Source organism: Hyaena hyaena, unplaced genomic scaffold, assembly GCF_003009895.1.
Source record: "Hyaena hyaena isolate Hyena2069 unplaced genomic scaffold, ASM300989v1 scaffold_27, whole genome shotgun sequence".
Classification (NCBI taxonomy): domain Eukaryota; kingdom Metazoa; phylum Chordata; class Mammalia; order Carnivora; family Hyaenidae; genus Hyaena; species Hyaena hyaena.
In genome coordinates, this window is record NW_024080659.1 from 997,348 (window position 1) to 1,022,967 (window position 25,620).

At 57.5% G+C, this 25,620-nt stretch overlaps 1 protein-coding gene across 9 annotated transcripts in view; it reads right to left on the reverse strand.

The window, feature by feature from the left end:
- The window catches only part of PEMT (phosphatidylethanolamine N-methyltransferase), a 100,057-nt gene that overhangs the window by 50,447 nt on the left and 23,990 nt on the right, over positions 1–25,620 (reverse strand). For 6 of the 9 annotated variants that reach the window (XM_039227254.1, XM_039227258.1, XM_039227255.1 and 3 more), the window contains one exon: positions 16,942–17,049. In XM_039227254.1, the coding sequence (XP_039083185.1) occupies positions 16,942–17,049 (108 nt within the window). Of the gene's footprint in view, positions 1–16,941; positions 17,050–17,537; positions 17,561–17,644; positions 17,668–21,107; positions 21,197–25,620 lie in introns of those variants that run through there. The other 3 variants (XM_039227263.1, XM_039227261.1, XM_039227260.1) reach the window with 3 other exon arrangements.

Here is a 25,620-nt window from a genome sequence, read left to right on the forward strand (position 1 = left end):
GTGCTGACCCAATGCCTGTCATGGCGAGCCTGGCGCCCAGTCAGGCGCTGGGCCGCCCTCCGTTAATGCTTGTCCTCCACAAGGGAGCAAGTCTGTTCTGCCTCGGGCTCTCTGAAAACGTGCTGTGGCGCCTTCCCTAGACCATCTGGCTGACTCATTTCACGCACGGGGCCTCTAAGTGCCGGCCGCTTCGACGGGAACCAGGGCTCGGCCATGAGCAAGCGACACACTCCTTCTCGGGAAGAAGACAGGACATGTGGGCCTCACATCACACCGCCTACCCGGGCAGTGGGGCAGGGAAGTGACAAGGGGCTGACAGGCAGGCAAGGAGCCCCCCTCCCCAGACTGTGAGTGCCGACAACACAGTTAACACCACAGTCATCCGGCCGTGGGAGCAGCCAGCCTCACAGCCCCTACTGCCCAGACAGGAAAGTCCCAACGGGGGGACCTGGGGGGCTCAGTCAGTTGAGCATCTGACTCTTCGTTTCTGCTCAGGTCATGATCTCACGGCTATGAGGGTTCGGGCCCCAGGTTCTGTGCTGGTAGCACGGAGCCTGCTTGGGATTCTCTCTCTCCTTCTCTCTCTGCCCCCTCTCCTCTTGTGCTGTCTCTATCTCTCTCAAAATAAACAAAATTTAAAAAATAATAATAGTGGTGCCTGGGTGACTCAGTTGGTTAAGCATCCTACTTCGGCTCAGGTCTCACAGTTTGTGAGTTCAAGCCCCACATCAGGCTCCGTGCTGACAGCTCAGAGCCTGGAGCCTGCTTCGGATTCTGTGTCTCCCTCTCTCTTTGTCCCTCTCCCACTCACACTCTGTCTCTCTCTCTCTCAAAAATAAATAAGAATTAAAATAATAATAATAATAATAATAATAAAGGAAAGTCCCAAGGGAAGGGTCTAGTTGGGGCCCCAGCCACAGCCGGGACCGTTCCATGTCAGAATGATGCCTGGTGGTGTTAATGGGGGAAGTGAGCGCCTCTGCACACCACTGTAGTCGCCACAGGCCGTGGGCTGCCACCTCTCACAGGGAAGAAGAAAGCAAGGCTCTGTGTCGTCAGTAGGAAGCAGGGTGCTGACAAGACGTGGAGAAGCCCACAGCCCCGGCAGGTCTCCGGGGCCTCTACGCTCGGATCCCGCATCCCCTCCTCCACCTCGCTGGACCCCTGGCTGCCCCCAGGGTCTTTGGCACTCACCGGCCCCCTCGGGCCCCCGGACTCTGTGGAGCCTGTCGGTTTGCCCAGCCCTCCCCACACGGGGACACACCCATGCGGGGGGCTCGCTCCTCCCGTGGCTTCCCCTGCCTGGAGCCCACGCCTCAGACTGAGCCCCAAGCCCAGCAGCCCTGCACTGGGCTCTGCTGGCCTTTGCCTCTACCCCATGCTTCATTGTGGAAAGGACATGTGCTACTTACAAAAATGCACACAGCACACAGACCGGAAATGAGAAACTAAAGATGGCGCTGGGACCAAGGCTGCTGGTACGCATGGGAAGACCCAGAGGAAGAGAGCCGCGGGCTGGCCCACAAGCCTGAAGGCCATGGCCACGGGAGAGGCATTTCCAGGGGTCCCATCCGGGCACTGTGACAGGGATGCTCTAGCAGAACACAGCAGGCCATGGGGCTCACCATCAGGCTCTAGAACTGGCTTCCTAGTTTTTGCTAACATGTCACAGCTCCCAGAGCCGTGTGGGGCAAGCGCCCTGGCAGTGTTTGCAGAATGAAGAAAGGCCCGAGGCAAACCAGCAAACTGCAGGGCAGGCAGTGGGGGGCGGCGGGCAGAGCGGAGCCGAGAGTGGTGTTGCAGGAGCTGGGCGCCGCGACGGGCCACACCCCCCAACCTGGGCGGAGGCAGAGGCCCAGGACTGGCAGGCGCTCCCTCGGGCAGGGCCCTGGGGAAGGGAGTCCTCGGGAAAGGCGCTAGCGTCCCAGGGCCCAGGGGTTGTCGGGCAGGGCAGCGAGAGCCGGAGGTTCAGAGAGGCTAAGTGATTTGCTCAGGGCCGGCCGGACCAGGACTGGAGCCCAGGCAGCCTATGCAAGGCCATGCTCGACCCTCAGGGGCACTCCACGGCAGGAAGTTGCTGGGGAAGGGGGTCCGCTGGCCAGGAGCCTGGTGTGAGCGAGGGATAGAAACCATTTAGCTACATTGCAGTTCAGGGCTAGACTCCTTGCAAGAGGGCTTGTAGCCTTCATACAACAGTGGGTCCTCAGAATGCCCAAAAGCCAGTGTCCCAGGCATGAAAGGTGGACGGGCCATCTTGGTGGGTGGAGAGGCAGTGGGATGGTGTATGTGGGGCTCTGGAGTTGGGCAAACGTTCAGGCCTGTGGACAAGTCATGGCTGGGATCCCCAGGAAACCCGGGGCACAGGACAGAGCCAGAGAACAGCCTCAAATGCATAGGAGCAGAAAAGACTGTCCACAGGGGCGCCTGGGTGGCTCAGTCGGGTAAGCATCCGACTCTGGCTCGGGTCATGATGTAATGGTTTGTGAGTTCGAGCCCCGTATCAGGCTCTGTGCCTGACAGCTCAGAGCCTGGAGTCTGCCTCACATTCTGTGTCTCCCTCTCTCTCCACCCCCCACCCCCGCTCTCTCTCTCTCTCAAAAATAAACATTAAAAAAAAGAAAAGACTGTACTAGAGTCCACCTCCCCCAGTTTCCGCATGGGGAAACTGAGGCTCAGAGCGGATGAGCCTGCCCCATCTTCCCCTTCCTCAGTGAATGGTTGGACTGGAACCGCACAGTGAGGCTCCCTCACCCACACTCTTCTGGGCCCGGGTGGCCCCCCTGGATTGTCAGAGCCTCGGAGCCCTTCTGGCCACCCTAGGTCACCTGATGTCTCACCAGACCAGCCTAGACCTGGCCTCTTGGCCAACCACAGCAAATTCACGGCGGGACCAGGCTGGAAGGCTCCCAGATGGCCGGGGCTGGGACGGGTCTGCTGTGCAAGGCCCCCCACGCCACTGCCGCTCGTCCAATGGTGACCAGCAGAAGTCCCACAGAGGCCAGCGGGCAGGCCCTGGTGCAGCAGGGAAAGGCTCCAACATCGCACCCTTGGGCACATGGCCTGGCCCCACAGGGACCGGCAGGCTCCGAGTGACCGTCCCCTAACCCCACCCCTCCAGCCATGGACCAAGTCGTGGGCACCCCTGCTGCACATGTTTCACCACCGAATAAAAGCCAAGGTAACCACGGAGCAGAGGCGGGTCTGTGCAGCTCCGTGGCCCTGCCGTGAGCCACGCTGCGCTTGCCCAAAGCAGGACTGAGCAGGACCGGGAGGAGGAGGATGGTGCGGGGCCCCCAGACGCGGGCAGCAATGCCGTGTGACCAAGTGGGCCCTGACACAAAGCCACACGCAGCCAGGAACGACATGGGGACTGGGCTGGGCTCCCTCACGTGCCCACGGATCCGGTGGGAGCCACGCCTCCCTGCCACCCCCAGCAGCAGGGACAAAGTCCCCAGAAGGCCCCCGAGACCACCCACCAGCCTCAGCTCCCACTACCACCCCCAACCTTCCTGAACTTCGGATGCGTGCGGCCCACCTCCTCCCACCTCTTCACTGACAGCGCCTGGGCGCTCTCCGCACACGCCCCCTCCCCGCTCTGGAAGTGCCGTGTTCATCTCCCTGCGCCCTGAAACCTGGGCTCAGCTGGGCACAGGACAGGGACCCAGCGGCCATAAGCAATGTGCCCGGCAAAGGCCAGAACCTGTGTGCACCCTTCCCCATCCCTTCCTTTCTCCACAAACGCCCCTGCCCCTTCCTCCAGACCCCACGGTCAAATCACGTGGCTGGTAGAGCCAGCAAGCAGCCCAGTGACCGAACGTTTATTTCCCGGGCAGCAGTCAGAAGGGACCCGGACGACAGCTGACGCTTCTCAAGCTTTGACTCTGCGCCCGGCCCTGCCCTGCCCCCTGCACGTGGACTACTTCACTCATCTCACCACAGCCCTGGGACAGAACCTCCAGTGAGCCTGTTTCACAGATGACGAAACTGAGGCCGGAGCTTTGGGTGAGGACCTTGCCTGAGGCCGTGCGGTCAGTAGCTGGTCATGACTTGCACCAGGCCGTCACATCCCAAGCTGGGCGGAAAGGCCCCCGCTGCCCAGCCGGAGCCCATCCCGAAGGACTAAAGCCACAAAGCCACAGGACGGCTCCACAACAGAAGCTGCAGGGCAACAAGGCCTCAAGAGACCACCAGAGACAAAGGTGACAGTAAGAAAGACTGAGCCGCTGGGCTGGCTTGGGTACTTACCCTTGAGGCCCTGACTACTGTACCCATTTTACAGATGAGAAAACCAAGGCTCCGAGAAGCCAGAAATCTTGCCCAGGTCACTCAGCTAAGAGGTATCATCTGTGAGACAGGTTCATATGCTCAGAAACCTGTGCCCCGCCCTTCCCTGGCCCGGCAAGATAAGCCAGGGGGACCGGGGGGTGGGGGGGAGGCAGGTTAAGGGAACAGCACTGTCCTGGGCTCCTGAGGCTAAGCAGGCTGAGGACAGGTCACGAGGATGCCTGTGTCAGCCCTACCCCAGCAGAGGCATCCCTTCCAGGTGGCTGGCCTTCGTGGCCACACCCTTGCGGCCCTGCCCGCAGGAAGTCCACGTGCGGTCATAATATTGACACAGGCAGGATGTGCAGCAGCCGGAGGCCAAGCTGCTGAGAAGTCAGTGCAGGATACACCGAGCACCCCAGGTTCCAAGGTATTCTGAGGGCCTCTTCCGGCCAGCAGGGCCCCAGCGTTTGCCTCATCAGGGCCAGGCCACTGAAGGCTGTGTGTGCACCTCACGGGCCCTGCAGGGTATGGGATGGGGGAGCGGGGTAACGCACAGGAGCAGAAGCCCCAGCTGCCAGGCCCAGTTCTGCTCTCGCAGCTGTGTGACCATGGCAGGTCAAGCAACCTCTCTGGTCCTCAGCTGCTGCTTCTGAAGAATCCACGGTCGGCACTGTTCCTCCTAGGGCTGCTCTGCCCCCTCACTGCAGGCCACCGTCTTTGGTCCCCTCCCTGGTGGGGAGATACAGAGCAGTGTCACCCCATCCAACTAGCTGGCTGACCGGGGCAGGTGCCCACCTCCTCTGTGACCACACCCAAGACCCCTACCTACATGACAAGAGATAGATTGTACAGAACACAACGCTGAGTCGTCTGCACAGGACAGAACCAACCCCCTTCTCCAATGTTCTTCCTCGCTGAGAAGAAAGCCTGGAGAAGGCTCCTGCGCCTCGGACGCCTTATAAAGAAGTCAGCTGAGGCTGAGCTGTCTTTCTCACAGAAACGGGAAAAGCTAAGGGCAGGACCAGGGGCTGACTCAGCCTGCAATCCTGCAGGAGATGGGGCACACGGTTAAGGGTTCCCACGCGTTAGTCAAGGTCACCGCCATTCCCCGCTGGGCACAAGTGGGGAGGGGGCTCAACGCTGTGCTCAGTAGGCAGGCAGGGTCGTAGAGGCGGCACAGGTGGGCTCCGCGGCCCACCGTGCTTGCCACTGGGTACTCGAGAAGTCCTGGGCGTTTGAAGGGAGAAGAGCAGGGGCCCCCTCAGGAGGGAGGGGCAAGTTTGGGCCTGAAGTAGAGGCATGGTCAAAAAGGCAATTAAGGCTTCATGAGCAAATAAAACTAAAAGTTACAGTAGCCTCTGATATGTGTGTTTTTCCCACAACCCCCAAACCATGGACTCGGACACTATCCACCTGGAGGTGGTATCAGATATCACCGTCCCACAAGACCGCCCCTAACACCTGATGTCAATTTCAAGTCCGGGTGGCCACCCATGCTTCTGACCAATGCATATAAATTAGAGGGTCCAACAATCCCCCACCCCCCAGTTTGATTAATTTGCTAGGGCAGCTCACAGAACTTCAGAGAAAAACTTACATCCGAGGTTACCTGTTTATTATGAAAGATATTAATTCAGGAACAGCCAGGTGGAAGACATGCAGAGAGCAAGATGTGAAGATTCTTTTTTTAAATGTTTATTTATTTATTTGGGGGGGGGGGCAGTGGGCAGAGAGAGAGGGAGAGAGAGAATCCCAAGCAGGCTCCATGCCGGCACGGAACGCAACCCAGGGCTCATGACCTGAGCCAAAAACAAAAGTTGGAGGTTTAACCAATCGAAGCACCCAGGTGCCCCAAGGGTGTAGAACTTCCATGCTCCCCAAGCCGGCCACTCTCCCCCAAACTCCACATGTTCACCAACCTGGGGAAACTCTCCAGACCCTTTCAGGTCTTTACAGAGGCTGCATTACACAGGCACGAGGGAAATCATTGCCCACTGGCACTGAACTCAATCTCCAGCCCCTCTCCCCTCCTGGGAGCTCAGGGACCGGGGACCCAGCCTTAGGTGACCCAGGGGCTTCCCATAAGATGCCTCGTTAACATAACAAAAGACATTTTATCATCACTTAGGAAATTGAAGGGTTTTAGGAAGCCTGTGCCAGGAACAGGAATGCAGACCAAATATATGTTTATTATAAATCACGTAACTCCTTGTAACTCCTTCTGCTCGTACTTTGCTTTATTGCTTACAAATCCCCTTCACGCCTATTATTCACGCAGTGCCCACGACAGCTCTGCCTGCCACATGCGTGGACAGATCGGGGCGCAAGGCAAAGGAACCGATGCCTATTACGTGCCCGAAGCGTTTCGCCCGCCCACTATGCTGTATTCCCGTCGGAGCTGCGGGATAACCCTGAAGGATAAACCCATCCATCATGGAGCCGAATTGCAGGCATCCTCACTGTCCTCACTACAGGCCCCTCCGCCTGTGAGCACAGCCCCGGAAGGCTGGGGAACCTCACACTTGCTGTGTGTGCCATTTCGTGACCAGCTGGGAGTCGAGTCAAATGTCATGCTGCAGGGGCGAGGAGGGCGGGATGGGCTCCTTGGGAGCAGAGGCCTCTGCACATCCAGCCAGCACGAGCAGGCGCACCAAGGAGCATTTGCAAGCAGGGGCATTGGGACAGAGTGAAAAGTAGCAGAGGTGTGTCGGCAGGTGAGGCCATCACCTGAGCACCTGCAGAGCCTCGTAGGGGGCCAGAGTCTCAGACAAGAAGCACGGACTCTGGAAACCACCGTTGACTAATCTGCATAGGCTCCACCTCCCACCCTCTGCACCTCCCCCAGGCCCCTCCTAACTCCCCCTCTTCTATCAACTGGATTCTCCATCCGTCTCCACCCAGGCCTTCCAGACCAGCTGCTCAGCTTTGGTTCCAGCCTCTCTTCGCGATCTCTGCCCCCTGCACACCTCGATGTCTCCCAGCCGGTCCACGCTCCCTGGCTACCGGAACCTCAGGTGCCCCGCACCCCAGGCCCATACTGTCCCCACTGTGAACAGACTACGGGAATTGTTATCCCATGTCCAGCAAGCGCACATGCGTGGGTACCTTCCCTGAAGTGCAAGGGGACATCACCCAGGGTCTTCAGAACCCAAGCCCCACGTGGGTCAGGCCGGCACCTGAACGCCCCTCATCCTAGCCCCTGCCGAGCCAGGGAATGAGGAAGGCAGGAGTCAGAGCAAAGGTGGCGGAACGGGGTTGCGCCACGGGCAATCTGCTGGACCGGAACTGCACAGCTGGGTACCGCCTGGGCAGGCGTGGCCCCTAGCACTGGCCGGCGATGTGCATACGCATCTTCTGGATCGAAGTCTCTCCCTGACTCATCCCTGACTCCTGGGGACAAGGAAGGGGTCACCAGCTGTAGGACTCACTCTCCAAGAGGTATCTGTAGGCCATGGACATTTCCTGGAAATGATTCAGGAACAAGTGGAAGCACTTGGCCTAAAGCTCAGGGAAGTAGCCGGAAGAAAGGCTCTGGGAGTTTCCACTGCTGCAAGAGCTCTTCTGGACGTGCCTGCAACCAGACGGCCCCCATGGCTGCTCCTCCTTCGGGCCAAAGATGACACCGGACATTTCATGTTTCCAACCCCTTTTGCACCCATTTCTTCCCCGACAGCCTCGCTGCCAGATGGTGAGGAAATCGGGCAAAGGCTGTTCCCCCAGAATAAGATGAGGCAACTGAGGTCTAGGGAAGCAAAGTGACTTGCTCCGGTCACAGAGCAAGTCAGCAATAAAGTGAGACAAAAACACAAGCCCTGGAAATGTTCCATGGCATCTCGGTTGGTCTCAGGAGACCCGGGAGGGGGCAAAGCCAATGGCACCCGCAGGCCGGCTCCCAGCTGCTGAAGCACCCGTGGCTGCCCCTCAGGACGCCTGGCAGCGCACTTGTGGGGGCACTCGTGGGGGCAGGACCTGACAGCCGCCTCACAGAGGGAGAAAGGGAGGCACGGCCTTGCCTGGCCCGCCGCTCCACGGGCTACTCAGGGCTCACCCTCGATGAAGGAAGGACACCTTTCCCTCCACCCCTTCTAACACTGGGCTAGGCCTGTCCTTAGCTCCCAGACGCCGTCCTCCACTTCCGGGAGCACTCAGTCTGAGGGACGAGGTGAAATGTGAGTGTGCAATGACCAGAGTCCACAGAGCGCTGTGGACAAGCAATGCAGGGGGCTGGGGAAGCAAGGCAGGGGTGCAGGGGGAGACCAATGCAGCAGGCCACACAGGGGATCGGCTTTATCTCCTTGGGCTCAGGGCAGGCTGGCACAAAATACTCAGGAACAGCTGGGATAATAAAATTCCGCCCTGGCCCCCTCCATGTGGGAAGGATCCCAGGATGTCACCTTCATCAAACCACTCAGCCAGGAGCACTTGGAGCCCTTAGAAAAGGCATGCATTTCCATCCCACACGTGCTAACAGTGCCTGGTGCCCTCACAAAGCCACAGAGCCCAGAACCAAAAAACAAATCATTAATGGAAAAAGTGCCTGGATACCCACCGCCCCCCGGCATGGACTTCCTAAGAAAACCCACATGGCATCTCCAGACTATCAGGAAGCTGAGGGCAAAGATACGGTCACTGCGGAAAGCCACCAGCCCCAGCTTCAGGTAGGAGACAGCCTTCTGCTCCCCTCACTTCTGTTCCTGTGTTGCTCCCAGGGATCCTGGCAAAGACTGTGAGCTGACCCAGTTCGAGGCGCCGTACGCACTTCATCACCACACTGCTCAGACACAGAGATGCTAAAGTGAGCGCTGGCCAGTGGCACGGCGCTCCCTCCCAGGCCGCCCATGGCCCCGCAGAGCCATCAGTGCAGCTCTCCGTTCAGACAGGGATGCGGCCACACAGGCAGCAGGGCCACATCCCGCTAAACCCACACGTCTGCCCCTGGCTCAGGAAAGAACACACACACACACACACACACACACACACACACGCATACACACACACGCCATGGAACATCTTGCACCTGTGCCAACATCGAAACGCTAGAGGAGCACAGCATGGGCCCCCAGCGACAAGGAGCTGACTGTCCCCAGCCATGGAACCAGAGCCAGACATGCCATTCAGTCTGCAGAACCCAGCCCTGAGCACAGCTCAGGCAGGGGCAGGGAGAGCGCCAGGGCTGGGGGATGGCTGTGGTGTCCCAGGTGACACCAGTCAAAAGAGGCAAGTAGCTGGCTAGGGAGTGTTCTGTGCTCTCTTGGCTCAAGGAGCCACGGTCTCAGTCACACTCAGCCGGCCAGCCCTGCGCATCTCGGGCCACGGGCTATTCCAGCAGGCCCAGCTCCGCATCCCACAAAGGCAAGAGGCACCCTGCCAGGGGAGGATGTTTTCGGATCCGGGACACGGCCTGGAGCCAGGTGGGTGCGTGGCTGTGCCCTGGGGGCCAGGTCCCTAAGCCGGGTAGGAGCGAGCGTCTCAGACACTTTGAGTTCCAGCCCCGTCCCAACTGCCCAGCCTGTCTGAATGAGATGCACACACACATGCTCACACGTGCACATTTGTGTACACTCACACTCATGCACACGGCCACACACTTACATGCTCACACACGTACACACCCACGGCCAGCCTGTAGCAAACAATCGGGGTTGCAAGCCAGGGCTCAGGGTCCTCCCTCTGGGGCCCCAGGGCCACCTGTCCACCTCCTCTCCTTACACATCCCCTTTTCTTGGGTCTTCTCAACTCTTGCCCCCCACCCTCCACCCCTGCCACTCGCCTAGACAGCCCAGCCACACCTCAGTAGGCCCCATGCAGCTCACAAGCCCGGGAGAGTCACGACCCCTCTCTTGTCTCCTGTCTTCCAGATATGCTCTCTACCAGCGAGCTTTACTACCCGTCGAGGCGTGACCCTTAGAGCGCACTCCCGATCAACAGCTTTATCGGCGGCCCAAGAGCAGGCCCCAGGCGGGCAGGGGACTCCCGCTTCCCCTGGACCCAGCAAAGGGACATCCCAGGGCAGCACTTGGTAAATTGAGTGGGTCACAGTGTTTCAGAGCTCAGTAGGTCCTCGGCTGGGGGTCCTCACCTCACAGACGGGGACACCAAGGCCCAGAGTGGGGTGTGAACAACAGGGCATGGGACCCGGGCCTCCCTCCCGGGTGCCAGGCTGCTTTCCTTGCTTCAGCCCAGCGGCATCTTCAGGGTCAGCTCCCTGGCACCTACGGGGGTCCTCTGGGGCACCCGAAATTAGCCAACGGACTGCCGGCTGGGGATCCGAAACCAGAAAATGAGGGAGCCCGGCAAATGCACACTGAAGGTGTCCGGCCCACCTGCCCTTCTCTGCGCTCGCCTTGCCCACAGCGCCATCTACTGTCTGCCTTCCTGGCTCCCTCCAAAGTCCAGGCTGCCCGCTCAGGGGCCTCAGGCATTGAGCCAACAAAACATCCCCCTGCGGATGGACAGCCCACCCCCACCAGCTAGAGGGCCAGCCCCCCACTTCCTGGAGAGGAAGAGCTGCCTCCTCCCAAACTCACTCACCCTCGGGGGAGGCTGTGTCTCCCTGCAGGTAGGGTGACCAACCCAGGGCTGAGGGGCTCTGGGGATGCAGCGAGTTCAGGACTGAACCATCGAGAGGCCCGGCCAACAGGCACGTTGGGGGTCCTTCTGCAGATGCGGGCTGCCCATCCTCGGAGAGGAGTCTGACTCTAGGACACAGTGTGGGACAGCCGGTCGTGGGGGGGCTCTGGGGCGGGGAGAGGTGCTGCACGCGGACCCTGGAGGGATGGGCGGGGGGTCTCAGGCAGAAGAAACCACACAGGCAGGCTTGGGTGTGAGACAGCGGGCACTCCAGGGGGAGCAGAAAGCTGGGCCAGGCTGCCCGGGAGTCCCCATTCACCCCTGCCGTCCCAGCCGGACCAGCAGCAACGCCCGGTTAGCTCTCCCAAGGGGGAGCGTTTAGCGGGGTGTCCAAACACGCTGATAGTCTCAGTCAGCACTGACGTCCGTGACAAAACAATTTGCCTTCGATAATAGTTAAGACACCAAAGCCTGCAAACCAGTTTCTTTCGTAAACAGCGAGAGCTCAAGGCCACCTCCTAACAACGGGCCACAGGCTCGCTGCGTTCCCACTCCGGAGGGGGTTCCCAGGGCTGGAATGGCGCCCCGACTCGTCCGTCTTATCTCCCCCAAGGCGCCGTGAATATCACTCCCCCCACTCCCCCAGCTCCCTTCCTTTGCAGAATCTCAGCCCTGCAGATGCAAATGCCCCAGATGGAGACGCCCCCTTCCCGATGCCACCGTGGAAAACTGGGCAAGAGGCCAGCTGCTGAGAGCCCAGTAAACGCGGGCTGCAGGTCTGTGCCTGCAGAGCTAGGCCAAGCAGAAACTCTGCCCTTCCTCACAGCCCACAGCGCCGGGCACGGGCCAGGGCTGGGGGCACAGGGGAGCAGAGCAGGGGCTACTCAAGCTCTCTTGGAATGTTCAGTCCAAGGGGAAGCAGTGACACCAGAGGGGACACATGCAGGGGACACAAAGGGCTGCCTCACTCAGACCAACCAGGGCAACGTCTGGAGACATGTGACACTGTCAGGGCACCTGGTGGGTAGGGGCAGGTGACACCATTCAACATCCCACAGTGAAGAAGATGGCCCCAAATGCCAGCAATGCCAACGCTGGCAGCCTTGACCCAGAGGGTGGGCTGGGGAGGGGGTTTGTGAGAAGCAGGGATGGCTACCTGGAAGAAGTGGCACAGGAAAACCCCCGCAAGAGGACAAGTCACCAGGGAAGGGCAGGGACCAGGGTGACTGAGCCTGCAGGCAACGGGATGCCCAGCAGAGGGGCTCCAGGGGCCGGGGAGAGGGCTGAGGGCTCCCACTTTCTGCTGGGAGGCGTGGGGCGCCTTTAACCGAGAGCTGGGGCGCTGGGCTGTGTGGCCCAGGCCCGTGTTCACAAAGTGTGAAGGAGGGAGTGTGCGGCGTGGAAGGATGGAGAGGCGCACAGAGTGCTGGGGAACCTGGCTAACCGCAGGGCTGACCAGGGGAGCAAGTGGCCCGCTGAGGGCGGGGCCTGGGGGGGCGGCGAGAGTGCAGAGTGAAGGCCTGCGGCCCCTGGATCTGTACCCTGGGCCCCCGCGAGGGGAGCACACAGGGACGTTCTTGGCCAGGGTTCACACAGCAGGCTCCCTCCTGGGCCTGGACATGCCCAGGCCCTGGTGCCCTGAGATGACTAATTGGGAAAAGCCCCAATTAGTCTCTCTGTAGCACCTAACCTTTTCACCATTTTAATTACAAACTTCCGTGTGACCTCTAACAATGGAGACGGTGCAGCTTAATCCCTGGCCCTGCAGGCTCACACTGTGCCTGGAACGCAGTTGGTTGTGGGCTATGAGCGTCTGTTGAGTAAGTGAGTGAGTGAGTGAGTGAGTGAATGAATGAATGACAGGCAGAGGAAAAGTTGTGCACAAGGAGCAGCAGAGTAAGCCAGGAAAGCAGCGTGAGGCACAGGGTTTCAAGAAACAGGGAAGGTCCATGGTGTTGGTTTCCCCCAAAGATTCATGAAGAAGAGTGCAGAAGCAACAAAGAGCTCCTTTGCAGGGAGAGAGGGGGAGGGAAGAAGAGAGAGATGGGCTGAGTACTGGTGGGGAGGATGTGCCTAGGCCCCTACACGCCGGCACTGACAGTGGGCAGGCCCCTCAGCTCATGGGGTCATGCTGTATCTCCTCCAAAGAGCCCTGGGGAGGCGGACAGTGCGGGTCCCAGGCCAGGCTCGGCCGGGCGGCCACTCTCTGTGACTTCACACGTCACCACCAACCCCGGCCATCCCACCGCCTGAATTCCAGGCCCGCAAGCCCTGCGTCTCCACCGGGCATCTCCCAGACACGGGCAGAACGGAGGTCTCTTCCGCACAGCCCTGAGCCCTCAGCCCCCAGGCTGCCCCACGTGGCCACACCCCCTACAGTTCTGCACCCGCACATCCAGCCAAGTCTCTGACACCAGCTGACTGTCCTACGATTCAACGCAAGCTTGACACTCTGCGCCCAGCTCACAGAACTCAGGAAACCCGTCTATCTGCTTGGTTACCAGTTTATAACAAAGGAGACTAAAGGGTAGGAATCGTGACCCAGATGAAAGGACAAACGGGGGAGGGGGGATGGGGAAGGGGGGGTGCAGAGTGTCCACGCCCTCCGTGCACGCCACTCTCCCCACATCTTCGTGCTCACCCACCCAGAAGCTCCTGGAACCCCGTCCTTTTGGGTTCTCCTGGAGGCCGCGTTACAGAGGCAGCTGGCTACATTATGTGGTTGCCAGTGGCTACTGAAATGACCTCAGGTCCTCTCCCTTCCCGGGGGTTCGGGGTGGTTGGTTTCTCTGGAAGCCTGTGTCCTTCCCCAGTCCTTAGGTTGGGGGACGGGTGGCTAAAAGTCACCTCATTAACATAACACAATACACCTTGCTGACGCTCAGCACCGAGGAAACTTCAAGGGTTTGGGGAGCTGAGTGCCAGACTGAAAACCAAACATATATTTAAATCCCATTGACTCTTCCTGCTTTCAAATCATGCCCAGGCTCTGACCACTTCTCCCACTCCCACTGGTGCCACCCGGGTGAGGCCACCATTGGGCCGCAAGCGCTGTGACAGCCTCCAGCCCAGCCCTCGGCCCACCCTCACCCCTCGTCTGCTCTTATCGGCCCACTCCAGCCTGGAAAACCGGAGTCAGATCAGGCCACTCATTCCACATCTCCCCGCTCGGAAACCATCGCACATGCCACCCACGGCCTGCAAGGCCTGCTCTGTTAGGCCAGCCCCTCTCTGACCTGCTGCCCTCCGTGCTCGCTCTGTCGGATTCCAGCCAGTGGCCCGTTCCTTGAAACCACCCAGGACTTTTGCACTTGTTTCCTCTTCTCCAGATACCCGAGGGCTCCCTCCCACGCGAGGGCAGGTTTCTGCTCAAGGATCACCCCTGCCCTGACCAGCTCCCCCCATCCCCTGCCTTGTCGCCCGCCAGGCCCATCCTGGTGCATGGCCATGCGTGTGTTTACTCATACGGTGTCACCCCCTGGAGAGCCAGCTGCTCCAGAACCGGGGCAGTGTGCCCCCACGCCTAGCAGGCAGTGGGCCATCAGTAAGTAAAAGATGAGTGAACCTCTCGGAGGCTGGTTTCCAAAGGGGATAATCACAGCCTTTGCTGTGACAATCAGCTGAAATCCTGCGTGAACCGCACTCAGCACAATGGCGCAGCATGGCGAGGCCTGCCAAGTGTCAGCTATTACGAAGACTCAATCAATGCTCATTAAATGCTCTCACAGGTGTGACCTCCCGTACCGGTGGCATTCTCGTCTCCAGGCGTCACAGAGCTGGGGTCGCACTCAGACCAGCGTTCCCAGCGGTCTCGTTCCCACTGCTGCCAGCAGCAGCCCACAAAACCACAGTGTGTTTCCATAACTTCTCCCGCTCTGAACCGACTGGTGAGTTCTCCCTCCTGCTAATGACTACATGCTGTGCCAGTGCATAATTTTTGCAAGAACGAGGCAAATCAAACGCTAAGGCAAAAGAAAAATGCCTTACGACCAACGCACAGACAGGAGCTGCCTGCCTCCCAAACCTTAAACACCTCAACCACGCCGCCGTGGGCCATCACGCAACTTCAAAATGAACTTGCAAAAACACACGGTTGGAAGACCCAGTGGGAAATGAGGGAAGGGGCTTGTGCACAAAGAAGCGTCCCAGAGACCCACTGCACAGCCGGCAAGCCTGCGAGCCAAGCCCCCAAGCACTGGGAGCCCAGTGGGACTGGCGGTCATAGGCCAGGCCTGCCGGCGGGGGGGTGGAGGACAGGGGTAGCTGACTGCAGGCCCTTCTCACAGGGACCAACAACCTGTCTGATTTCCTGCACCAGGTTCCTGTGGCTGCTGTAACCAATTACCACAAACAAGGTGCTTTAGGACAACAGGAATTCAGGTTCTCACAGTTCCGTAGGCCACAAGTCCAAAATCTGTGTCTCTGGGCCAAATCAAGGTACCAGCAGGGCCGCACTCTCCCACAGGCTCTAGGGTCCTCCCCTGTGCCAGCTTCTGGTGGCCCTGCCTTTGACCGGTGGCCCTGCCTTTGACCAGTGGCCCCGCCTTCCCCACCTTCCTTGACGGTGGCCTCATCACCTCAGTCTTCAAAGCCAGTGTCTTCACATCTCCCTCTGACCCCCCCCTTATAAGGGCACATGTGACTGCATTTCAGGCCCACCCCAACAGTCCACGGCAATCTCCCCATCCTGAGATCCTTAATACCCGCAGAGCTCCCCTTTGCTGCCATCTAGGTAACCCTTCACAGGTTCCAAGGATTGGGGTGTGGACATCTTTCAGGGGCCTTTTTTTCAGACTGGCACATACCCTTTTCACCCTTCATTGTCTTGTGCTGCCAGAGGAAAGGCGGGGGGTGGGGACGGTGGAGGGGAGAGAAGGAGAGAGCACAAATGAACCGGGAGGCGCAGCCACTGCGGGAGACCAGCTCTTGCTCAGGGACCTCTCTCTGTCAGGTCAGGAGCAGTGCGGGCACGCGGTCCTGTGTGGGGTGTGGTGGGGTCCCAGGAGGCCCAAAGAATGGTTTTAGACAAAACAAGCCCTCAGAGCTCATGCCGCCCCCTCCCCCTGTCAGCCCAGGGGCCTGCGCCAACCACCTCAGGGTGGGTGCAGCGTGTTCCGATATTGGGGCCGCGGAGGAGGGACGGCACATTCCGAACGCAGCCTCTTTGAGATGAGCAGCCCCGCCCCCCACCCACGCTCCCACCAGCCTGCGATCTCCCAGATAGAGAAAAGACCTAACTCGTAAACCAGATGAAAAACATGTCCTGTTCTGCCCCTGGGACCAAGTGGTCAACCTGAAATGAAAACAGTCTGGAACAGTGTGTTGCTAATGCTCAGCTTGGCCTTACTCTTCACCTCAAGGGTGATCACAGGATGTCCCGGCTCTGCATCAGCAAACCCGAGCCCAGGCACAGGGCAGGAGGCTCAGGGACCACCACTGCCACCCCTTTCCTTCCTTTCAGAAGCCCCAAGAGCTTCCCCCACATCCTGGCGGGGGAGGAGGCAGCTCCCAGGAAACTACAGCAGGAGAGGCTGTCCTCCATTCCCATACCCTCCTCAGAGGGTTCAGGGCGCCCTTCCACACAGCCTGGCCCCACTCCGTCCTCCGAGCGACCCCTGCGTGTCCCCTGGACCCACAGAAGAACTGGGTGCTGCTCTTTCTCCTGTTTTCACTACTACCCAGCACACTCAGTCCAGCGATGTGCGAACCGTTTTGCAGGGAGCCTCGTTCAGGACAAAGGATCGTATTTCTGGAGCACATCTGAGGGGGCGAGTATTCACAAGAAGGCGGCTTCCCCGCACAGCATGGCAGAGGAGGAAGGGAGCCCCCCAGCCGAGGCAGTCTGCTTCACTGAGGATGAGGCCGGGATGGTCGGGCACAGGTGGGCCACGTTACAGGACAGCCCGCCGGCCCAGCCTGGCCCAGAGCTGTCGCTGTCGGGATGCTATGGGACCCCCAAAATGAGGGGCTTCCCCGGTCCGCATCCCCTACCTGGGATCTGAGCTCGATGAGGAAACAGAAAGGATGACAGACATGGGGAGGGGAGAGCCCTCCATCTGTCCGTCCGTGCAGCTCACCCAGATCATATGGGTGCAGAGTACTTACCACATTCCAGAAGAGCGGGTTGAAAGTGATGGTGAGGATGGCAGCCACAAAGCAGGGATCCGAGGGGTCCACGTAGCCCAGCAGCCAGGTCATAACGCAGAGGTCTGCCTGCAGGGACAGAGCCAGCGTCAGCAGGAGACCCGCCCAGTCCCCACCGGCCCCCACCTGCACAACAAGGAGTGACAAGCCTCCAGAACTCAGAAACCAAGTTACCCTCCGGGAACACTCCGGGAGGCGTGGGCACAGGCAAGTCCAGCAAAGGGTACTACAGTGTAACCATAAAACAAGATAAAAGGCGAAACCCAATCAGCCGTGCGGTGCCCTGTGGAAGGGTGGCCGGGCTAGCAGCAGAAAAGTGGTGTGCAGGGACACTAGGCCAGGCAGTCGGTGGCTCCGAGAGAGGATGTGCAGCCAGCACCCTGCCGGGGAAGTGGCCCCGCCAGGACCAGTGTCTGGGTCAGCAGGTGCTATGACTGGGGCCATGCAGAGGGCTTCAGAGCCAACCCAAGGGGCTGACATTCGTGGGAAGAAACGCTCAGCTTCGCTAGTAATCAGCTAAACGCAAACTAAAGCAACTGTAACATGCCCCCTCTCACCAAACCAAACAACAGACAGTCTTGAGTGCTGAGGAAGGTGTAAACTCAAGCTGTGTTCCTACGTGCCTATGATTTCACTCCCAAGCACCTGACCCAGAGACACTCACATGAGTGTGCAAAGCGCATGTGCAAAGATGTTCCCATCCGGCACACTCGCAATGAAAAGTATGACCACTTAGCTGTCCATCTGTGGAAGAAGGATAAATAGAATGTGACCCATTGGTAAAGGAGTGAAACTACAGAATTTAAACTAGCCATATGTGTCCACTTGTGATATCTGTGTGTGTGTGTATGTGTGTATATATATATATATATATATATTTTTTTTTTTTTTAAGTAGGCTTCATGCCCAACGCCCAGTGTAGACCCCAACGCAGGGCTTGAACTCACGATCCTGAGATGAAGATCTGAGCTGAGATCGAGAGCTAGATGCTTAAGCGACAGAGCCACCCAGGTGCCCCAACTTGTGATATTCTTAAAAACATGTCAGATGAGGGGCACCTGGCTGGCTCAGTCAGTGGAGCATCGACTCTTGACCTTGGGGTCGTGAATTTGAGCCCCATGTTGGGTGGAACGATCCCTTAGGTAAATAAAACTTTAAAAAAATCAAATGAATAAAGCAAGATGTAGAATTCCCACAGCATATATACACATTTTTAGAACATAACATACAACTACATGATGCCAAATGTTCTTTCTGTGTGTGTGGTTAAAAATAAGACTGGCGCGCACCACGCTAGTGCATTCATTCTCTGTGCCACACCCACACGGGGTCCCCTGCCCTCCACCGTCGACACTGGGGGCAGGACACTTTCTGTGGCAGGGCTGTCCCTGCACCCTATGTGTTCAACCACACACCTGGCCTCACGCACTCAGTGCTGGGAGCTCTCCAGCTCTCCAAAAATGTCTCCAGACATGGCCCCAATTTATGCCCTCCGGGGGCAGAATTGACACACCCTGCCTCTGGGGACGAGAAAATAGAATAGCTGAACAATTTGGATACTGATTTCTTTCTTCAAAAAAAAAAAAAAAAAAAAAAAAATATATATATATATATATATATATATATATAAGGGCACCTGGTGGCTCAGTTGAGAGTCCAACTCTTGATTTCAACTCAGGTCCCGATCTCACAGTTTATGAGTTCAAGCCCCACATCGGGCTCTCCACTGACAGTGCAGAGCCTGCTTGGGATTCTCTGTCCCTTTCTCTCTCTGCCCCTCCCTCACTCATGCTCTCACTCTTTCTCTCTCAAAATGCATAAACAAAAACAAAAAAAGACAGTAGAGCACTTCTGACATTTTGAGTGGTGAGTAGTTGCTCTATCCCTGCATTACTCTTTGCACTTTTTCTTTCTCCTTTCAGAAGGGACTTGAGGGCCAATGCACTGAAAATGTTATGGTGACTCTCCCTGTCAAATCAAAGTAAAAATAAGTCTAACTTGTAAAAGAAGCCTAAGTCCATCAGAGTAAGAGTGTTGCCATAATGTCAGCTTTGATGGCGTTTTCTGTTCTGCTTCACGTCGCTGGGGACCCTAAGAGTACTCTTCCAAAGAATGTCTCTGTCTCTACCTTTCTTGGGGGTTGAGTAGATGACGCTCCTGACCTGGCCAGCCCCCAGGGTCACCCAGCCCTGGTGGGCAAGCACCCCCCTCCGCTCTGACTCTTGCTTCACTGAGCCACCTTCTCCTGGTGTAACTCAGCCTGCCATCCAGACAGTGCCCGAGAGTGTGACGGTGGGAAGATTCTGGAACGTCGCTGAGCACGGAGGATGTGGCCCAGGGCCTCCTTCCCAGTCAAGGGCATACCTTCACCTCCATGAAGCCAAGAGCAGAGCTATGAATGAATGAGCAAACAAAGCCACAAAGGCACCACTAAGTGAATGTGTGGATGAAGTGACTGAGGGAGACAGAGGCCACATGGGCACAAAAGCGCATTACTAATAAAAGACATAGGAGGAGCCACTCGGCGAACTGGGAAGGGTGACTTTGGAAGCACAGCCTGGCCCGGCACCGACCACAGCCTCTGGGCGCCCCAGGCACTGCCAACACCCACCAGGCAGGCAACCCTTCGCCCTGCCTTCCAGCTTCCTTCTCCGTCTGGTCCCAGGTCAGAGGACCCCTGCGTCAGTGCCAGGCTCTCAGCGCAGGCCCCTCGTGAAGCCTCGGGCCAGATGGACATTCCAAGTTGCCCTGGAGTACGTGCCAGGAGAGGCAGAGCCACTCGTGAAGGACAAAACCGCCAGAACAGGCCTCAGCAGGCTGTCCCCCCCAGAGGGAGACATGCACCTCAGCCCTGATGCCTCTTGAACCTGGGACTGAACCAAAGAGTGTTCTATCTTCTGTGTGAAAAGAACCATTCATCAAGCATCTGGCTTGGGAGGCCCTACCCATTGAGAAGCTGTGATGGGGCTGGGGTGGGGGAGAGCAGGGGTGGAAAGAGAGCTGGCCTGGGGGGCCACCACAGTGACACCACTTACAGAGCAGCACCTGCCTCACCACCCCTCCTTCTTGGACCCCATCTCAACCCTCAACACCCATTGACCCTTCCCCCCTATCATCCACGACTCAGATCTCTCCCTTGACCCCCAGTGATCCCACTGCCCTCAGGCTGGGGCGCTCCAGCCCCAGCCAGCTTCCCATGCCTCACCTCCTGCCATGCTCGGGACCTCAGGCCCCCTCCCTGCCCGGGGCTCACCCATCCCCGCACTCACTGACAGGCGATGACCTCCCCTGGGTCCATCCTTCGTGCCCTATCACTGCCCCCAAACATCATGCTCTAGTCCCTTTCACGATGGGTCTGCACATGTCTGAAATACTCTCCATGCCTCTGTACCTCTAGGCAAACTCCTATTCATGCCTCAAGACCAAGCGGGGGCCTCTCCTCGAACTTCACCGACGGCACTCTCTCTTGTGCCCTCAGTGTACACCCTATTACAATGATCGGGTTATCTGTCCCCATGTCATAATCGTTCTTCCAGGCTAAGGGCCATTTTTTCCGTTCCTTCTCTGTATCTTCCACGGGACACAAATTCTAAGTGTTTGCTTAGTGAACGGTGGCCCTCATATCATCATGAGTAAAAACCAGGGGCTAAAGGTACATCGCTGAAGGGCCCTCCAGCTCAGCTGCCTGTGCTCCTGCGACTCCGATCCCCTCCCTCCTGGCTTCGATCTGGAGGCAGGAAATTGCCCACGCGGCCACCATGGAGATTCTGCAGGTGGACAGCGGCAGTGGCCAGAGGCCCCCTCTGCCTCTGAGGCCACAGATTCACCAGCTGCCTAGATGCTGCGCGTCGGAAATATTTTCATGGCAACTTTTATGCTGAGAAATCAAGCAGTGTTCACAGGCTTTGGCAGGAGGTGGGATGGCCTGACAGGGGCAGTTCTCAGAAACCCCAGGATGGGATCTCTTCAAGGCAAGTCAGTCTCCCTGCGTGAGGCCTGCCTGTCTGTAGAGTGTACAGCTGGCGGGGGCGGGGGTATAGGGAGGAGCTCCAGGCACACACTAAGAGTCCTGAAGCCCTGACCCCCCTGAATTCCACTACCCATCGTCCCCTCCAGATACTACTCACCCCATTTATCAACTCTACAAGCCAGGCATCCTCACCAGCCGTCCACCCGCAGCTGCCCACAACAGGTCCTCGAAGACCCAGGCTCGCCCTCTGAGTCCTCAAACAGCGGAGCTCAGGGCCAGCACACCTGACACGTGAACTGCACTCTTCACCCTTGCTCACTTTCACAAGAGCAGACACTTCCCGTGGGAACTTATACGGCAACACGACAGACAAGGATTGCATTGTTCGCCAGACTCCCTGTTAGGGCCACGACTCTTCTAAGCCAGAACCCTCTGTTCTTGTTCTCCTGCCCTGCAACACAGTAAGGCAGCATTTGCTCGTGACAATGAAGAAACCAACAGGCAGGGTCTGCAGTTGGTGGTGGTCTATTCTCACAAAGCAGAGAGAAGTACAATAGCCTCTCCCATGGTCCTCCCTCCAACCCTCTCCCCCCACCATCATCAGCATCCTCATTTCACGGACAGGAAAACTGAGTGATCTGCGGGCCTGAGGCTCAGGGCCCCACTCCGTGCCCACACAGCCTGCCCTGTCTTGGGGTTCCCAGCTCCTCATCACTTTTCGCTGCGAGCTCGTGGCTGGCTGTGGACAGGAAATCCCAAAGTCCCAGGCAAACATGGGGTGCCCTCAGCGTGGTGCCTCCCATCCCACGGGCTGACCACGCACCAGCGTGACCCAGCCAGATGAAAGATGGTAAAGCGTGGGGTACAGAGCAGAGCCCCATGTAGCTGGAGAGAGGGTGCAGATGATGGCCAGGGGGTTGTGGCTGGAAACCCACGTCTGGGGACACCGAGCAGGAGAGAGCCAGGCCAACGGTTGAGGGCAGGCCTAGGTAGGCACAGCCACCTGGACGGTGACTGCCTGGGAAGCAAGGTGGGGCACTGCCTGGGAGGAGCACAGGGAACTTTTTGGGGTGATGGAATTATTCCCCATCTCAACTGGAGCCTGGGTAGCCAGGAGCTTGCATGTCAGACCTCCCACCTTGGCACTAAGGTCTGTGCATTTCACTGTGTGTCAATTACACCTCCCAGGGAGGAAAGGGAGCAAGAGCTCCCTCTGGGAGCTGGAAACTGTGTCCCCTATTTCCCCACCGGGCCCCTAGAGAAAACCATGTCCCCTGGAAATGCTGCAGATATTTTTAAGGATTCAACTCAATGGCTTTCGGAGCATCTACTGGGGAGGCCCTACTCTGGGTGGGGGTCTGAGGACTAAAGCTTCCTTCGAGAAACTTCACCATGCCAGATAACAAAATGAAAAAGCAGTGACTTAAAGTTCACATACCTCATCCCCGCAAGCACTATTGTAATGCCCACTTTGCAGATAAAAAAGCCAAAGGCTCAGAGAAGCCCCCAGATTACAGGCAGGGAGCAGAGCCAGGCCTTGGCTGGACCAGACCAGTCCTTTCAGATTCCTGAGAGAAACTGGGGCTTTCTGTCTTGAACGCTCCCAAAAAGACGCAGCAAATGAGCAGAAGAAATATGCTTCTTTCGCCCTTTGGGGAGCTGAAGTCGAGAAGGGAAATTGAAGCACCGAGAGGTTGACCAGCTAACACCTGCCGAAGTGGGCAGCAGGCCACGTCAAGCAGGGTCTCCCAGTTAAGTCTGAACTGGTTAAAACAGAAACCTCGGCTCCCGCCCAGGTCTCAGTGCCCTGGGGTCAAACTGTCTTGCCCGAGGCATCCAGTCACCCTGGTCACCTTGAGAGAGGGGGATCTGCCATGCCTGCAGAAGGGCCTGCTCAGCAGGAAAGAATGACTAATGGTCCACACGGGTATTCCGGGCAGCAGAGGGGGGGCCCTCCCGGCTTCCCGCCCCAGAGAGCTGCAGGTCCTGTCCTGATTGTCGTCACTTCCCAAAACTCACCTGAAAGGGTGGACCTCCCTCCTAAAACTGGATCCGCAGAAAAGAACAAAACACCGGGGTCCCACTTGAGCAGATCAGGAGGGCCCTGGATCCCGGGTCTCCCGGTCACCCCGGCACACAATGGGCTCTGCCCTAAGGGGAGGCTCCCGCAAACCCCCCGCCCCAACCTTATCAAGGCAGCAGAAGTACTGGCTTTCTCTGCCGGGTAATTTCTAAGAATGGAACCCCGCTCAAGGCCGCAGAATGCAGAGTTCTGTATTTGAACGGAGGAGAGGCACTACCTACCGAAACCACGGGAGAATTCCACTCAGGTCACGGACAAATGGGCTCAGCTCCCAAAACGCTACGAGTCGGCAAGGAAGCCACTCATGGCAATTTCAGTGTACTGCATGCGGGCTTTGAGGACACTTCAGGGAAGGATGTGCCACAGGTCAACAGCACCCAGGGCCACATTGTGACATCCAAACAAACAGTAGAGGCCCAGAGAGTCAAAGTCACATCGATCGCAAGTGGGATCCGCACACCACAGACAGCAAAGGGCAGGAGGAACAGGGTGAGGGTGGGGGCTGCCTTTCCCAGGGGCGTTCTCAGTCGATTCAGGCAACGTTTACTGGGCAGCTTTTGGTTAGAGCCCTGTGTCTGACACAAGAACGGACTTGCTAGAGTCTGTTTCTTCAAAGAAGGTTTATACTAAGGCAGGCCCCTGACCACATTTTAGCTTCTCCGCATGGGGGAGGCGTGGGGGGCATCAGGCTCAGAAGAAGGTCTCCCGGCAGCTCACAATCTGGGCTGGGGTCAGGGTACTCCCACCCTCTGGGAAGGACCACTCAGGTAGGCCTTCTGCGACCAGTCTCAGCCCAGGGTTTCCCTCTGATGAAGTAGGGGAGACGAGGCTGCCCCTTGCCCCCAGGGTTGCATTCTGGACAGAGGCGCGAACAAGCACCAGAGTTCAAGGTGCAGAGGGTACTTGTAAGGCCGAGGCTCTTCTGTCCCCTCCCTCTGTTTGCTGGCAGATGCCTCGCCTCAGGCTGGAGAGGCCCTCAGGGAATGCAGGCATCCTAAGGAACGGGTAGAGAGAGGACCCTTCCAAGGAACGTAGCCCCAGCGGCTGTGAAGTGTTCCTCGATCCCACCACAAAAAGAAACAGCCAGCAGCTGCTCCAATTCCCCCAAATCCGTAACTCCTTTCAGGAAGGGGGAAGATGATCATTCATTGTTCATTCAACTAGTGTGTCCTGAGCCAAGTGCAAAAATTCTCCAGCGGCTCATGCGCCCCATAATCGGCGCGGCCAAAGTGAGCCTGGGGCTTGGGGGTGGCATCCGCAGTCCCTTGCTTCTCAAGGGCCCCCTGTGCCACATTGGGTGCCCTCCCAACTCCTCAACGTGACCGTGAGCTGCAGACCCCTTTTCTTTCATTCACCCTCAAGGGCCCAGGACACACCCCACTCGGTTGATGCTGCTGAGCACATTTCTTTAAATAAGTGTTAGACGTTCAACATAATAATAAGCATAAGCCAGCTGACCTTCACTGGGAAGTTGCTGGGCACCAAGCCGCAGCTTTAATGAGGCAGGACAGAGCACAGTCTAAGATACAGCTTTCTTTGTTTGTTTTAATTTTTTTTCATATTTATTTGGTTTTTATTTTAGAGAGAGAGAGAGACAGAGGGGGGGGGCAGAGAAAGAGGGAGAGAGAGAATCCCAAGCAGGCTCTGAGCTGTTAGCACAGAGCCCCACTGCGGACTTGACCTCACAAATCATGAGGTCGTGACCTGAGGAGAAATCAAGAGTCAGGCGCGAAACTGACTGAGCCACCCAGGCATCCTGCCATCCATAAGCTTTGAATGGTAGTGGTACCTCCTTCACAAGACTGTCAGGAGGATTAAATGAGATAGTGCAGGGAAAGCATTGAGCACAGTGTCTGGTACTTAGCAAAGTCTGATAGATGTTAGTTATTATTACTGGGTTATTCGGTCCACGCAACAACACTGTGAGGCATGCCCATCTTGCAGATTAAAAATTGAGGCTAACATATGAAGAAAAACACCGACAGAACTAAAAGATGAAACCAGACAAGTGACAGTTGGAGACCTGGACACTCCTCTCTCAGAACTAAGAAAGCAAAGGGACACCTGGGTGGCTCAGTCGGTTAAGCATCTGACTCTTGATTTCAGTTCAAGTCATGATCTCACCATTCAGGCTCTGCTCTGACAGTGTGGAGCCTGCTTGGGATTCTCTTTCTCTCCCTTCCTCTGTTCCTCCCCTACTTGTGCTCGCTCTCTCTCTCTCTCTCTCTCTTAAAATAAATAACTAAACTTTAAAAAAACTTTTTAATAAATAATTAAAAGAATCAGAAAGCATAAACGTATGCTCTTGAATCATAACAGAATTAAACTCAAAATCAATAACAGACAGGTATTTGCTTAAAAAACACACTTCCAGGGGCGCCTGGGTGGCTTAGTCGGTTAAGCGTCCGACTTTCGCTTAGGTCATGATCTCGCGGTTCGTGGGTTAGAGCCCCGCGTCGGGCTCAGTGCTGACTGCCAGCTCAGAGCCTGGAGCCTGTTTCAGTCTGTGTCTCCCTCTCTCTCTGACCCTACACTGCTCACGCTGTCTCTCTCTCTCAAAGAAATAAATAAAACATTAAAAAAAAAA